Source organism: Maniola jurtina, chromosome 28, assembly GCF_905333055.1.
Source record: "Maniola jurtina chromosome 28, ilManJurt1.1, whole genome shotgun sequence".
NCBI classification, from domain to species: Eukaryota; Metazoa; Arthropoda; class Insecta; order Lepidoptera; family Nymphalidae; genus Maniola; species Maniola jurtina.
The window spans coordinates 3,775,751-3,789,710 of NC_060056.1; the positions used below are offsets into that span (position 1 = coordinate 3,775,751).

A 13,960-nucleotide genomic window follows, 5' to 3' on the forward strand; every position below is an offset into this window, starting at 1 on the left:
CGGTACAGACGGGGTCCATACTTGTATAGTTTAACTAACTTGTTACAAAGAACTACAAACTTGACATTGGCTAATCTTTGTAAAGCCAGACGAGAGAGAGAAAAAAAATATCATTGAGAAAAGCATTGTGAAGAAACCTGCATGCCTGAGAGTTCTCCATAATGTATGGAGAACTCTCAGGCATGCAGGTTCTTAAGGGCGTGTGAAACCAGTATATTTTATTTTCAAAAAAATTAGAGATCCCTATGAAAATTGTGATAAGCTACCCGTGCGAAGCTAGTCACACTAATATTATAAAGGCGAAAGTTTGTGTGTGTGTGTACGTTTGTTACTCGTTCACGCAAAAACTACTCGACAGATTTGGCTGAAATTTGGAATGGAGATAGATAATACCCTGAATTAGCACATAGGCTACTTTTTATCCCGGAAAATCAGAGTTCCCACGGGATTTCGAAAAACCTAAATCCACGCAGACGAAGTCGCGGGCGTCAGCTAGTAATAAATAAATATAATCCATTGAATTACGTCAATCAAAAAAACGGGCTTCAAAAAATTAGACGTCATAGATAAGGTAGATTTTTCACATAACGAAAAACTATAACTACCTACCCAAAAAATATTATTTTTTATTTTGATAAGAGTAAGATGGCGCAATATTTTCGCAATTAAATTTACAGTTATTTTTATTTGTTTACTTAGTTTTGGTCGTTATATTATATTATTAACTATTTGATCGTACATTAAACTAAACTAAACATTGGTTCTGATTATGAGCACAACTAAATTTTAAAGTATTGGCATCCTCTTCTTACTAATGTAATATGAAAAGGACAGACACAGTTTGAGAGTTCTAAATTTAATTCAGAGCTGTCAAACCTCGTGACTTTAGCTGCCAGTCGCGAGCCTATTATTTAAATTTGTAGCGTGCACTAAAATTTCGCGTATTTAAATAAAGAATTCATGTTCCGTCCTTTTTTAGCAACATTAAAAAGAAAAAGATGCAGATACTCTAAATTTTCAGTTTAGAGAAAGTCATCAAAATCGACATCAATGACGCTACTATGGTTTCAATTGAGAAACCAAGACTATAAGAATATAAGAAGATTTTTATAACATTTTGTATGAAATGATACGACTAAGTTATTTATTTATGTATTTATTTATTCAGATACAAGTTAGCCCTTGACTGCAATCTCACCTGGTGGTAAGTGATGATGCAGTCTAAGATGAAAGCGGGCTAGCCTAGAAGGGGTATTATTGCAATTTACATTAAACCCGTACTCCTTTGTGTTCTACACGGCGTCGTACCGGAACGCTTAATCGCTTGGCAGCACGGCTTTGCCGGTAGGGTGGTAACTAGCCACGGCCGAAGCCTTCCACCAGACCAGGAATCTATTTAGTTGAGTTTTAGTTTAGTGTACGATAGTGATGTCATATTATGTTAATTTACATGTTTTAAATTATTTTAATTAAATCACGATCCGTTGCGACTCGTCGATGGCGATTCTGAAAAATAAAAATAACAACGTTAAAGTTGAAAACTACAAGTGTAAATTAAAAATTTAAAACACCCCCGACAAGTGAAGGTTACAGTTTCTAGAAAAGAGCTGATAACTTTCAAACGGCTGAACCGATTTTCTTGAATTATAGCTAAGAACACTCTCGATCAAGCCACCTTTCAAACAAAAAAAAATAAATTAAAATCGGTTCATTAGTTTAGGCGCTACGGTGCCACAGACAGATACACAGTTACACAGATACAAACGTCAAACTTATAACACCCCTCTTTTTGGGTCGGGGGTTAAAAACTCGACTGCGATCGTCTTAATAAATGCTGAAACATTAGAGTCAATATTGTTTTTCTGTCGCTTGGTATATTTTAATGTTATTGTACATTTTATATACATGAGCTCAGAATTTTGTCCTCTTTCATTTGACATCCCACTTGATACAATAGCAAAAAAAATTTTTTTGGAGACCCCTACTTTTTTTGATGTAACATCTGCAAGGTCAATTTTTTCGTATAGAATATAGCCTATGTCACCCGGACCTTTACATCGAATGAATTGACACCTCATTCATCAAAATCAACCCAGTAGTTTAGGCACTACCGTGGAACACACAGAATCTGGATACAAACACACATACCTAGACTGCTAAAAATCATAACCCCTCCTTTTGGCTTTGCCGCAGTCGGGTAAAAAAACAGATTTACAAAGTTCATCTGAAGAAAGTTCATCTAAGAAATATTATAACAAATACGTTTACTAGGTTAGAATAGAAGGAATTAAATATAATGTGAAGTCTGCCATCTTGGCCATCGTGTTGGATTATGGCCAAACCCTTCTCATTAGGTGATAAGTTGATCAGAATATATTGAATAGCTGTAGATCGTTTCAACGAATAGTTTTTTTTTTTTTTATTCACTATAGGTAAGCGCTTGACCACAATCACACCTGATGGAAAGTGATGATGTGGTCTAAGATGGGATGCGTTTACCTAGAAGGTGCCTATTCACTCTTGTTTTAAAGATACCCGGATTGTAATTGGTAGGAAACACATCGCGGAAGAGTATTCCAAACCTTAGCCATGCGTATGAGGAATGAAGATGCAAAACGTTTCGTGCGTGTAGATGGAATGTCAACGACATAAAGATGGAAACTCGCCCGACGTCTGGTTCGGTGGTAAAATGGTGAAGGGGGGACAAGATCGAAAAGTTCCTGTGCACACTCTCCGAAATATATGTTCCGAAATATATAGTTCCTATGGCGTTATGTTGGCTCCCCTGTCTGTCTAAGTCATTGGCACCATATTGGCATGAGAAGACGGAGATTTCGTTTATTTTGTAAATGAAAATAAACAAAATCTGCTTCTTTTCATGCCAATATGGTGCTAATAACTTAGACAGACAGGGGAGCCAACATAACGCCATAGGAACTATTCGTTGAAACAATCTATGATATTTACCTGAAGGAGTAAGAGAGTCCTCCTGAAAAAATAAATACAAAATAGGTATAATAAGAAGTTATTTTCAATATTTAAGTAATATGACTATATTAACAGTATAGTTTTGACAGTAGTGTTAAAAGTTACCCTGCTGTCAAAACTAGACCGCACTAGTGCGATAATAGTTATTTATGCTATGTGTGTGTTTATTATTATTATTATTTATCTAGGTCACAACAACATAGTGAACTCAAAGTATATTAGAATAAACTAAGGACAGTTATTGGACTGTAAATTAGATTTAGAAATTATTCATAAATAGAAGTTTAAGCTAGAATAATATTACTTATTAGCCCATAGGCCAGATAGTAGTAGCAATAAAGCTGCAATTATATAATGGAGCTTTATGGTAAGGGGGGAAAAAAATGTGTGTGTTTGTGTGTGTGATTATGCGTGCGTCGGGACGCTCACCGTCAGTCGACTCCTGTGCACGGTCATGGTGTGTTGCGGGACACTGCAGTCGGGCGTCACGCCTATCGCATTATATATCTCGCGCAACATCACTAGCATCACGTCCTCCGATTCCCTGAACAACATAATAATTCATTATATCACAAGTGCGCAAAGTAGGAAGTTAAAGATGGTCGAGCTTGAAGAAACAAAAGTTACGACACTTTCACTTCTCTTTCATTCCATTTTCACTTTTCATTCACTTTCTTTTTTTAAAGTTATTTCGTTATTTATTTATTTTAAGACCGAAATAGCTAAACCGATGTTATGATGTATTGATCAATAAGGCCATGGTGTGTTGCGGGACGCTGCAGTCGGGCGTCACGCCTATCGCATTGTATATCTCACGCAGCATCACTAGCATCACGTCCTCCGATTCCCTGAACAACATAATGATTCATTATGTCACTAGTGCGCAAAGCAGAAGGGTAATCTTAAGATACAAATTTTAGTGGCAGAGCTTAAAAAAACTTTCACTCCATGCACACTTTATTTTCACTCCGTTTTCACTTTCCTTTCACTCCATTTTCACTTTTACTATGTATGGTATCTATGACAAGTATGTCAAGTAAGGAGGAATAGTCAGTAGAGCGAATAAATACTCGTTGATGATTTCAAAGGCACTTCTTGCACAATTCGTCGACCGTTAGCCCGAAGTCGTCGTTATTTCGGGTGTAACCTTTCACCATTCATATGTAGGTAAATACTAGTTGATCTTATTGACGTATACTAGTAAACAGCGACTGCTTTTAGCAAATTAATCCTGCCGTTCATTACCTACCATTTTTTGATTATCTACCGACATAATAAAAGTTACAAAACTTTCACTCCACTTTCACTTTTCTTTCAAATTCAAATTCAAAATATTTTTATTCAATTAAACTTTTACAAGTGCTTTTGAATCGTCAAAATAATCTACCACTGGTTCGGAATGCCGTTCCTACCGAGAAGAACCAGCAAGAAACTCGGCGGTTGCTCTTTTCAAGTATTCAATTTACAATAATATGCCAAACTGTATACAAGCAATTGCAGCGCCGTGTAGGTATTGCTGGAGCGAGTCAAATCCAAGCTTTTTTGTCATTTACATAATCTTCGATTGTATAATAAGCTTTTCCAGGAGCATACTTTTAATAGATTTTTTAAACTTGTGTAAAGGCAAGTCTAAAATTGATTGTGGAATTTTATTATAAAATATTACACTCATTCCCACAAATACTTTCCCACTTTCCTGAGGCGGAGCGTAGGATATGCGAGCCTATTACGGTTTCTAGTTAGCCTGTCGTGGCAATCACCAATATTTTGTAACTAAGAATGTTTTGTCGTACAAAAATTATATTAGTGTAAATATATCACTTTAATTTTCACTTCACTTTCACATATTCTTATACTCACCAATAGCAAACATGGCTGCTCATAGCGAATAGATACTCGTTGATCATCTCAAAAGGCGCTTCTTGCAACACGTGGTCTATTCGACGACCGTCGTTTAAATTGCCGAGCATTTCCGTAGTTACCTGAGAAAAAATGTGACCATAATAATGTATTATAAGATCAAAGTCAAAGTCAAAATCATTTATTCAAAGTAGGTACAATTGTACTCCTTTTGATGGTCGAAATTGTTAAATTTGTCGATCGAATTGTGATCATGGCGGCCAAGCTTAAAAACTACGCAAGTTATCAACATGATCAACCCATCGCCGGCTCACTACTGAGCACGGGTCTCCTCTCAGAATGAGAAGGGGTTTGGCCATAGTCTACCACGCTGGCCCAATGCGGATTGGCAGACTTCACACACCTTTGAGAACATTATGGAGAACACTTAAACATGCAAGTTTCCTCACGATGTTTTCCTTCACCGTTAAAGTTAATAGTTTATAATGCACATAACGCTAAGTTAGAGATGAGTACCCGGGATCAAACTCCCTTTTACATATTATTAATCGACTTCAAAAATTTAAATGATATAATAATACTATATAAATATAATGATATAATATAACTTACCTCATGTTCTTGTACTTGGTCTTCCTTTGATTCTGAATTTAACGCTTCCTTCTCCATTTCTTCCTCAACCACCTAAATGTAAAATAATAAAAGTTTATCAAGTAGGTGCATAATAGGGGCTATTAAAACACGAGTGTGAGTTTAAAAACCGAGCCGAAGACGAGTGTTTTGATGCCTAGTAATCAATGCGCAAAATAATGATACTATAATAATAATTTCTTAAACTGAACCCTTTAAAGAAAATGTTTTTATATAAACCTGTGAGGATGATACTGCCATTGGCGCAATTAAAGTGCCATAAGCCTACTTTGTCGTATTAGTTCACAAATTGCGAAAAACCCAATTAAATTTGAATATCGCGGGCAGACCCGTCTCATGCACCTTAATGTAAAATATACAAGTGTAAATTAAAAATTTATAACACCCCCGACAAGTGAAGGTTACAGTAACTATAAAAACGGCTGAACCGATTTTCTTGAATTATAGCTAAGAACACTCTCGATCAAGCCACCTTTCAAACAAAAAAAAAACTAAATTAAAATCGGTTCATTAGTTTAGGAGCTACGATGCCACAGACAGATACACAGATACACACGTCAAACTTATAACACCCCTCTTTTTCGGTCGGGGGTTAAAAATACCTTCTCTAGTTGCGTGTCGGGCGGTGGTTGCGTTTTCCACATACTTGACCACGTGCTTTTGATGGATTCAATCAATTTCTGCTTAATGTCCGCCCCCACGCGCGCCATCGTGTCTTTCAGCTCTGAAAATACGTTAAATCAATACATACTTATACAACAAAGAGGTAGTTAGTTTAAGCCTCGATAGCTCAACGGTTGAGGAGCGGACTGAATTCCGAAAGGTCGGCGGTTTAAACCCCACCCGTTGCACTATTGTCGTACCCACTCCTGGTACAAGCTTTACGCTTAATTGGAGGGGAAAGGGGAGTATTAGTCATGATTATCATGGCTAATATTCATATAAAAAAAAAAGAGGTAGTTTGTATGTTTGTTTGTAGCAAGTAATCTCCGGAACTGCTCAACCGATTTTGAAAATTCTTTCACCAGTAGAAAGCTAGATTGCCCTTGAGTGATGATAGAATAGAATATTATTTTTATTCAAGCAAACTTTTACAAGTGCTTTTGCATCGTCAAAGTGTTTTACCACTGATTCAGAATACCGTTCCTACCGAGAAGAACCAGGAAGAAACTCGGCGGTTGCTCTTTTCAAGTGTTCAATTTATCCACGCGCATTGCTGGAGCGAGTCAAATCCATGCTTTGTTATCAATTACATAATCTTCGATTGTATAATAAGCTTTTCCAGAAGCAAACTTTTGATTAATTTTTAAACTTATGTAAAGGCAAGTCTAAAATTGATTGTGGAATCATACTAATATTATAAAGGCGTTTGTGTGTATGTGTGTGTGTTCATGTTTGTTACTCCTTCACGCAAAAACTACTAGACGGATTTGGCTGAAATTTGGAATGGAGGTAGATAATACCCTGGATTAGCACATAGGCTACTTTTTATCCCGGAAAATCAAAGAGTTCTCACGGGATTCCGAAAAACCTTAATCCACGCAGGCGAAGTCGCGGACATCGGCTAGTTTTATCATAAAATATTACACTCATTCCCACAAATGACTTTCCCACTTTCCTAAGGCGGAGCATAGGCTATATTTTACTTTAAAAAAAATTGGTTGTCTGTAAAGTCGGTTTACTGACGATAGTTGAACGCGACAACAAAGGCCGATTGTGCTTCTTTGTCGCTCGTTCCGCGCTCTCGCTTGCACTTCAAGCCTTACATGGAACGCCTCAGAGCGAGGTAACGCCGCATGTGTCATGTTTTTTCGTGCGTGCAGCCGGCTCTATCGAATTATAAGACGTTGTCACGTCAAAAAAAGATTCAAATGCGTGGTATGGTGGTAGAAAATTTGTAATTAGTTACCTAAATGCATCCTCTTTCTGCCCTTGTGATGAGGAATTTGATAGGGTTTAACATCCCTTAGCAATGGATTCACCATGGGTTCGATTCTGTAAAAAAAAAATACATGTAAATGTATAAAAGACAAGCTGACTGACTGACTGACTGACTGATCTATCAACGCACAGCTCAAACTACCGGACGGATCGGGCTGAAATTTATCATGCAGATAGCTATTATGACGTAGGCATCCGCTAAGGATTTTTGAAAATTCAACCCCTAAGGGGTGAAATAGGGGTTTGAAATTTGTGTAGTCCACGCGTAATAGGTAACTTAGGTCACAAAAATTTACCTGAGCAGTAAACCATAGAATTAAACTAGGAACACGTAAATAAGGTCACAAAAAAGTTACCTTAAGAGGGGTCTCTCCGTCACTCGCTTCATACAAACGTAGTTCCAATTTCATTTGAATATTAAGCAACCAAAGTCCATGAAATTTTGCAGACATATTCTAGAAACTAATATCTATGTCTGTGGTTTTCCAGATTTCTGTTAAAATATTCGGTTTCAAAGTTACGCGGTCTTAAAAATTTACATACAAATCTTTGAGCCCCTGTAATTTTAAAACTAAATATTTTTAGAAAAATCTAAAACACCATAGACACAGATATTAGTTTCTAGAATATGTCTGCAAAATTTCATGGACTCTGGTTGCTTAATATTCAAATGAAATTGGAACTACGATTGTATGAAGCGAGTGACGGAGAGAGCCCTGTTAACGGTAAACCATAGAATTCAACTGGGAACAGATAACTTAGGTCACAAAAAGTTACCTAAACGGTAAACCATGAATTTATATTACGGGTAACTGTAATAAAACAATACAGGTAAGTTACGTTAAATTAACACTTACCTGTAAGCAATAGGATCGTACGGATGGAAGATATTGAAAAAGTTCTTGCACGTTGGAAGGCAGAATTCTTGGCCTAGAGTTTGTACGCCTCTGATGCATTCGAAAATGGCTGAAATCAATATTTACAATTTAATAAAGCAGTCAAGTGCAAGTCGGTTTCGCAGACGAAGGATTCCGTACCATCGTACAGTAAATAATACCATTTAATCTTTTTTGAACTATTATTTTCATAGTAGCCATTTCAAATTTTTTATTATTTGTTGTTATTGTGACAATAGACATACATTCTGTGAAAATTTCACGGTTCATGAGACAGACAGACAGATAGACGGACGGATGGATGGACAGCAGAGGCTCAGTAATAGGGTCCCGTTGGCGATGGAGAGAGTTATATGCTTGGCGTTACTCTACGTGATAGAATCAGAAATGAGGAAATCCGTAAGAGAATGCGCGTTTTAAGCATTTAAATATCACTGGTTTCAACGGTGAAGGAAAACCTGCATGCCTGAAAGTTCTTCGTAGTGTTCTCAAAGGTGTGAGATGTCTGCCAATCCAGACTTAGTCAACTTCTCGATGTGATAATGATAAAACTTACCAATAGGACTGCCAATCTGTCCCCCCCCCCCCCCTTCCCCTCCCATCAAATGAGTGATAGGGAGCCGCTGGATTCAAGCGATGCAAGACCTTGGCGTGAGGAGGTCCATGCAAGAGACCTAAGCCCAACAGTGAGCGCTAACGATTGATAATGATGATGGTCTTTCTGTACCCCGATGATGGGAGAACGCTGGAAGACCCCTGGAAAATGGAACTTACCAATAGGACTGCCTAGGGCATACAGCGCGTCCGGGCAGAAGTGTAGACAGGGATATTTGACGCACGGCTGCCCAGTGCCGGCCGTGCCTGTCACGTACTGCTTATCCGTCGACACCGGTCTTTCTGTACCCTGGAAGAAAATGGGGCTAAAATAATCTATAACACCCTTTTTTTTACTTTTACATTTCTGTATGACAGCCTCACAAAACTTTGAAGTCACAAAATTCATATTATCCATATAACTAGATGAAGCTAACGACTTCAGCTGCACAGATTTAGGGTTTTTAAAAATCCCGTGGAAATCATTGATTTTTTGATTTTCCAGGACGAAAGCAGTCTACAGATACCATACTATACTATACTATATAGATACCATAATGTTAAAGTTTGTAGAATAGCACTAAAATTTAAAGTGTTCAATTTTAAATTCATTTGGCGTTATGTTTTGTGATATTAAGAAGAAAAAGATGCAGATATTCTTAATTTAGTTTGAAGAAAGACATCAGAATCGATGCAAATGACTATTAATCAAACTTACCTTTGGCATCTGGTGACATAACAAGTCATACAAGATGACACTCCCTAGCGAGTGGCCTCCCAATGATATTCCGCCCTCGTAATCTGGATTCCTTTTCTTGAACAGTGCGTAGATGCGATTCAGCTCACTGCATACCGTGTCTATTATAGTCTGAGAAAAATTAACAAATATCAAGAATAAAAGTTCATAAATGTATTTTTATAATCCAATTTTAACGGATTTTAGAATTAATATAAAATAGGCAGTCAAAGGTCACTTAATTTTACATTGCTTGACTAAACGGATTAAGAAAACGGGAATAGATACGTCAAACTCACACAAATTTACTTTCAGAATCACTTTCATTTTTATGATATGGGTTATTATAAAAATGAAAGTGCGTTTGTTTGTTGGTTTATTAGTTAGTCCTTCAATCAAGCCGCAACGAAGTATATTTAGAGATTGACATAGGCTACCTTTCAGCTCGGAAATCAGTCTCACAGATTTTAAACACTTAAATCTACGCGGACGAAGTCGCGGGCGTCAGCTAACTAGCCATAGAGCTGAGCAGAAAGCCATAGTCGATTGTGGTACGGAACACAAGAATTGTCACAATTTTTTGAAGTGATTTTTATTATGGTGATAATTTGAAATTATCGAAACTAACATCAAATAAAAAAATACCACATGTAATGTACATGTACATTAATTTGTGAATTTATATCTCTAATAAGGTAATATTATGTACTAATTTTGTAAAAAAAAAAAATGTTATTAAGACCTGTATCACAATCACCTACATTTATTTCCTTTCTTAGCTAATTTCCTAATATTAAACGAAAGTTACCTGTCTTTTAACGCCACTGACTAAAGTCAGGTAAGTGTTTTTAAACAAGACTGGTGTAGAACAGTACATCCACCAATGTATCGTTAGTGAAATTTCTCTACCGTGATATTTTGCCTGAGTGAAATTTACCTATTACTTTTAATGAAAATGAAGTCCATATCTTATTACCTAGTTCGTTAGTGATGGAATTTATCTTGCTCGATCGGAACTTAAGTGTATTTCGTTTCTTTAATTTAACCTTAATTTAATTATTCAACTTTAAACGAAAGTTACCTGTCTATTAACGCAACTTACCTGACAAAACACAGGACTGGTATAAAACAGTACATCCAGCAATGTGTCGTTAGTGAAATTCCTCAACCGCGGTATACTTTCGAGGGTCACAGCTGCTAAGCGAGTGTCTACGCCTGTCTCTCCTGAATGAAGACTGGAATGCCAGGATATTGGTAGCACCTGGAAAAAAAAACTAACTTACCTACTTTTTCGAAAAAAAAAGCAAATTAAAAAAAATATTCTATGTGTAGCTTTCTCGCGCAGTTAAAAACCAAACGCGCGCGACCAGCTCATTTAAAAAAAAAATCAATATCGAAAATGAGTCGGTTTAAGTTTTTTAACATATTCTATTTGGTGGTAATTTTAACCAACTTTAAAGAACTTACAAATCATATAAAAGTTTTACTTTAGTAAAATTAGAGTCAACAAACTTAATAAAAATAAAATTAAGACAATAGGTCAGTATTTGATCTGTCTATAGTCTACGAACACTATCTATAAACACGAAGAAGAAGAAGAAGAAGAAGAAAAAGAAAGGAAGGAAGGCAGGCAGGCAGACAGACAGACAGACAACAAAGTGATCCTATAAGGGTTCCGTTTTTCCTTTTGAGGCACGGAACCCTAAAAAGAATACCCGGCTGAGTTTCTTGTATGCTCTTCTCGGACCTGGGCGCGTTTGAAACCCTCGTAGCTTTAGTTTTAAGTTTACGTAATTAATTATCACCACTATATATCATCTTTCTAATCTAACAAATTGGACAAACAAAAGGTGTAGAATAGTACCTACTTTGAATAAATGATTTTGACTTTTGACTTACCTCGACTCTTCCTACAAGGCCACTATCATAGGAGTTCTTGTAATGTGATTGTACTAGTTGTAAACTTGTAGACCTGAAGTCATCCACTGAAAATGAAAGTCATAGTCATATCATTGGATATGGTATTCAGATTTAGATTATACTAGAGAATGGCCGCGGCTTCGCCCGCGAGGATTTCGGTTATTTTAAATCTCGTAGGAACTCTTTGATTTCCCGGGATAAAAAGTAGCCTATGTGCTAATCCAGGGTATAATCTATCTCCATTCTAAATTTCAGCCCAATCCGTCCAGTAGTTTTTGCGTGAAAGAGTAACAAACACACACACACACACACACACACACACACACACATACAAACTTTCTCCTTTATAATATTAGTGTGACTAGAGGATGGCCGCGGCTTCGCCCGCGAGGATTTCGGTTTTTTTAAACCTCGTAGGAACTCTTTGATTTTCCGGGATAAAAAGTAGCCTATGTCCTTTCCCGGGATGTAGCCGTAAGGTAAGGTAGGTGTATAGGTAAGTTCCGTTTAAGACACAGGCACTCCGTTAAAAGTATAATAGAAAAAAAAACTCACCGACTTCTTCCACAGACCGGAAGCGCATATCGCAAGCGGAACCGACGCCATGACACATCAGCAATAGATGGTCTATGCTCGATGGTTCCGTATCCTCTATTTCCGATTCGACGCAACCTCGTACAACTCTTTGACGCATAGACTGCTGAAAACAATTATTGTCACATGTCAATTTTCTTAATTTTGTCAGGTGGGACGCTTCGGCCGTGGCTAGATACCACCCTACAGGCAAACCGATTTAGCGTTAAAGTACGATGCCGTGAAGAAACACAAGATACATTAGTAAGAAGAGGATGCGAATACTCTAAAATTTTGTTATGTTTAGAATGAGTACCACTGTCACTGTCAAAAGTTCTAAAACTAAACGAAATACATTAAAAATAAATATAGGCAAATTGTTCCCACAAATAAACTAAACTAAATACCAGTTTAGTCGACCATAATATAGTTACTGAACTAACAATTTTTTGCTTTTGTTGCCTCCACTCCCCTGCACCATGCACCATAAATATGAGATGGTCTATCTGTAAAGGCTGGTCTTCTGTCACGTTGATCTTTGGAGGATTTCGGTACACACTCTTTCCGAACATGGTTAGCTAGGAGAGGATGGATTAGGATGGGTTAGTAGGTTACAATGGGATTTTCTAGGTTAGGATGGTTAAGGATTTTCATTAGACTGAGTTGCGACGATGATCAAACGAAGCGAATTGCTACAGTTGTAGTTGATAAGGGCATTACAAACAACATTGTAATAATAGTTCTTACTGTGTTATAACGTCACAATTATAAGAATTAGTGGTTTAAATAATATGGTTTTGCATTAAAATAAATTAAATAGGGATGGAGAATAAAGAAGATTTATATTTTCGCTAAGTGAAGCAGCGACGGTTGCTAGTCCATGGAAGACTCACTGGAGTGGCGCTGAAGGCGTCAGTGGAGGCCTGCAGAAAGTGCACCATGACGGTCGGGCCGTGCATCACAACCATCTCGTCATTCGGCAGCATCAGGCGCCGGTGCCACTCGCCTGTTGTCACGCTGTGGCGGTACATTTCCTGAGAAGGAGAAAGATAACAAATCACACTATAATATTATAAAGGCGAAAGTTTGTATGTGTGTGCGTATGTTTGTTACTCCTTCACGCAAAAACTACGGGACGGATTTGGCTGAAATTTGGAATGGAGATAGATAATATCCAGGATTAGCACATAGGCTACTTTTATCCCGGAAAATCAAAGAGTTCCCACGGGATTTTCAAAAAACCTAAATCCACGCGAACGAAGTCGCGGGCATCATCCAGTAAATTATAAAATGCTATTTATTTTTATTATTGTACTTTGGTACCGAACCCTTCGTGCGCGAGTCCGACTCGCATTTGTAACATTTTTTTAGTAAATCTAGTATTGTTTTAGTTCACAAATACACACCTCAAGTTTTTCAGCTGTAGATTCTGTGTAAGGCACATAGCGAGGGACCGCCGTGCCTTTGTAGAACCAACTGCATCTGGAAACATTCATTATTATCATTATTCATCGTGTGCGAGTATGTTAGAGTGAGTGCGAGCGTGTGCGAGTGAGTACGAGCATGTGAGAGTGAGTACGAGCATGTGAGAGTGAGTGCGAGCGAATACGAGTGAGGGTGAGTGTGTGCGAGTGAGTACGAACGTGTGCGAGTGAGTGCGAGCGAATACGAGTGAGGGGGAGTGTGTGCGAGCGAATACGAGTGAGGATGAGTGTGTGCGAGTGAGTGAGAGTGTGTGCAATTGAGTGCGAACGTGTGCGAGTATGTGCAAGACTGTGCGAGTGTGCAAGTGTGTGAGTGA

General features: G+C 37.6%; 1 protein-coding gene across 4 annotated transcripts in view; it reads right to left on the bottom strand.

The window, feature by feature from the left end:
- Window positions 1-984: 984 nt before the first annotated feature.
- The window catches only part of LOC123879738, a 94,989-nt gene continuing 82,013 nt past the window's right edge, over window positions 985-13,960 (bottom strand). For 2 of the 4 annotated variants that reach the window (XM_045927636.1, XM_045927639.1), the window contains exons 6-21: window positions 13,566-13,641; window positions 13,053-13,193; window positions 12,603-12,737; window positions 12,142-12,286; window positions 11,566-11,651; window positions 10,769-10,927; window positions 9,649-9,798; window positions 9,111-9,240; window positions 8,298-8,406; window positions 7,409-7,494; window positions 6,102-6,223; window positions 5,461-5,532; window positions 4,849-4,970; window positions 3,418-3,532; window positions 2,968-2,989; window positions 985-1,506 (exon numbers count right to left, since the gene is read on the bottom strand). In XM_045927636.1, coding sequence (XP_045783592.1) covers window positions 1,475-1,506; window positions 2,968-2,989; window positions 3,418-3,532; window positions 4,849-4,970; window positions 5,461-5,532; window positions 6,102-6,223; window positions 7,409-7,494; window positions 8,298-8,406; window positions 9,111-9,240; window positions 9,649-9,798; window positions 10,769-10,927; window positions 11,566-11,651; window positions 12,142-12,286; window positions 12,603-12,737; window positions 13,053-13,193; window positions 13,566-13,641 — 1,702 coding nt within the window. In that variant the 3' untranslated portion in view covers window positions 985-1,474. The remainder of the gene's footprint in view (window positions 1,507-2,967; window positions 2,990-3,417; window positions 3,533-4,848; window positions 4,971-5,460; window positions 5,533-6,101; window positions 6,224-7,408; window positions 7,495-8,297; window positions 8,407-9,110; window positions 9,241-9,648; window positions 9,799-10,768; window positions 10,928-11,565; window positions 11,652-12,141; window positions 12,287-12,602; window positions 12,738-13,052; window positions 13,194-13,565; window positions 13,642-13,960) is intronic. The other 2 variants (XM_045927638.1, XM_045927637.1) reach the window with 2 other exon arrangements.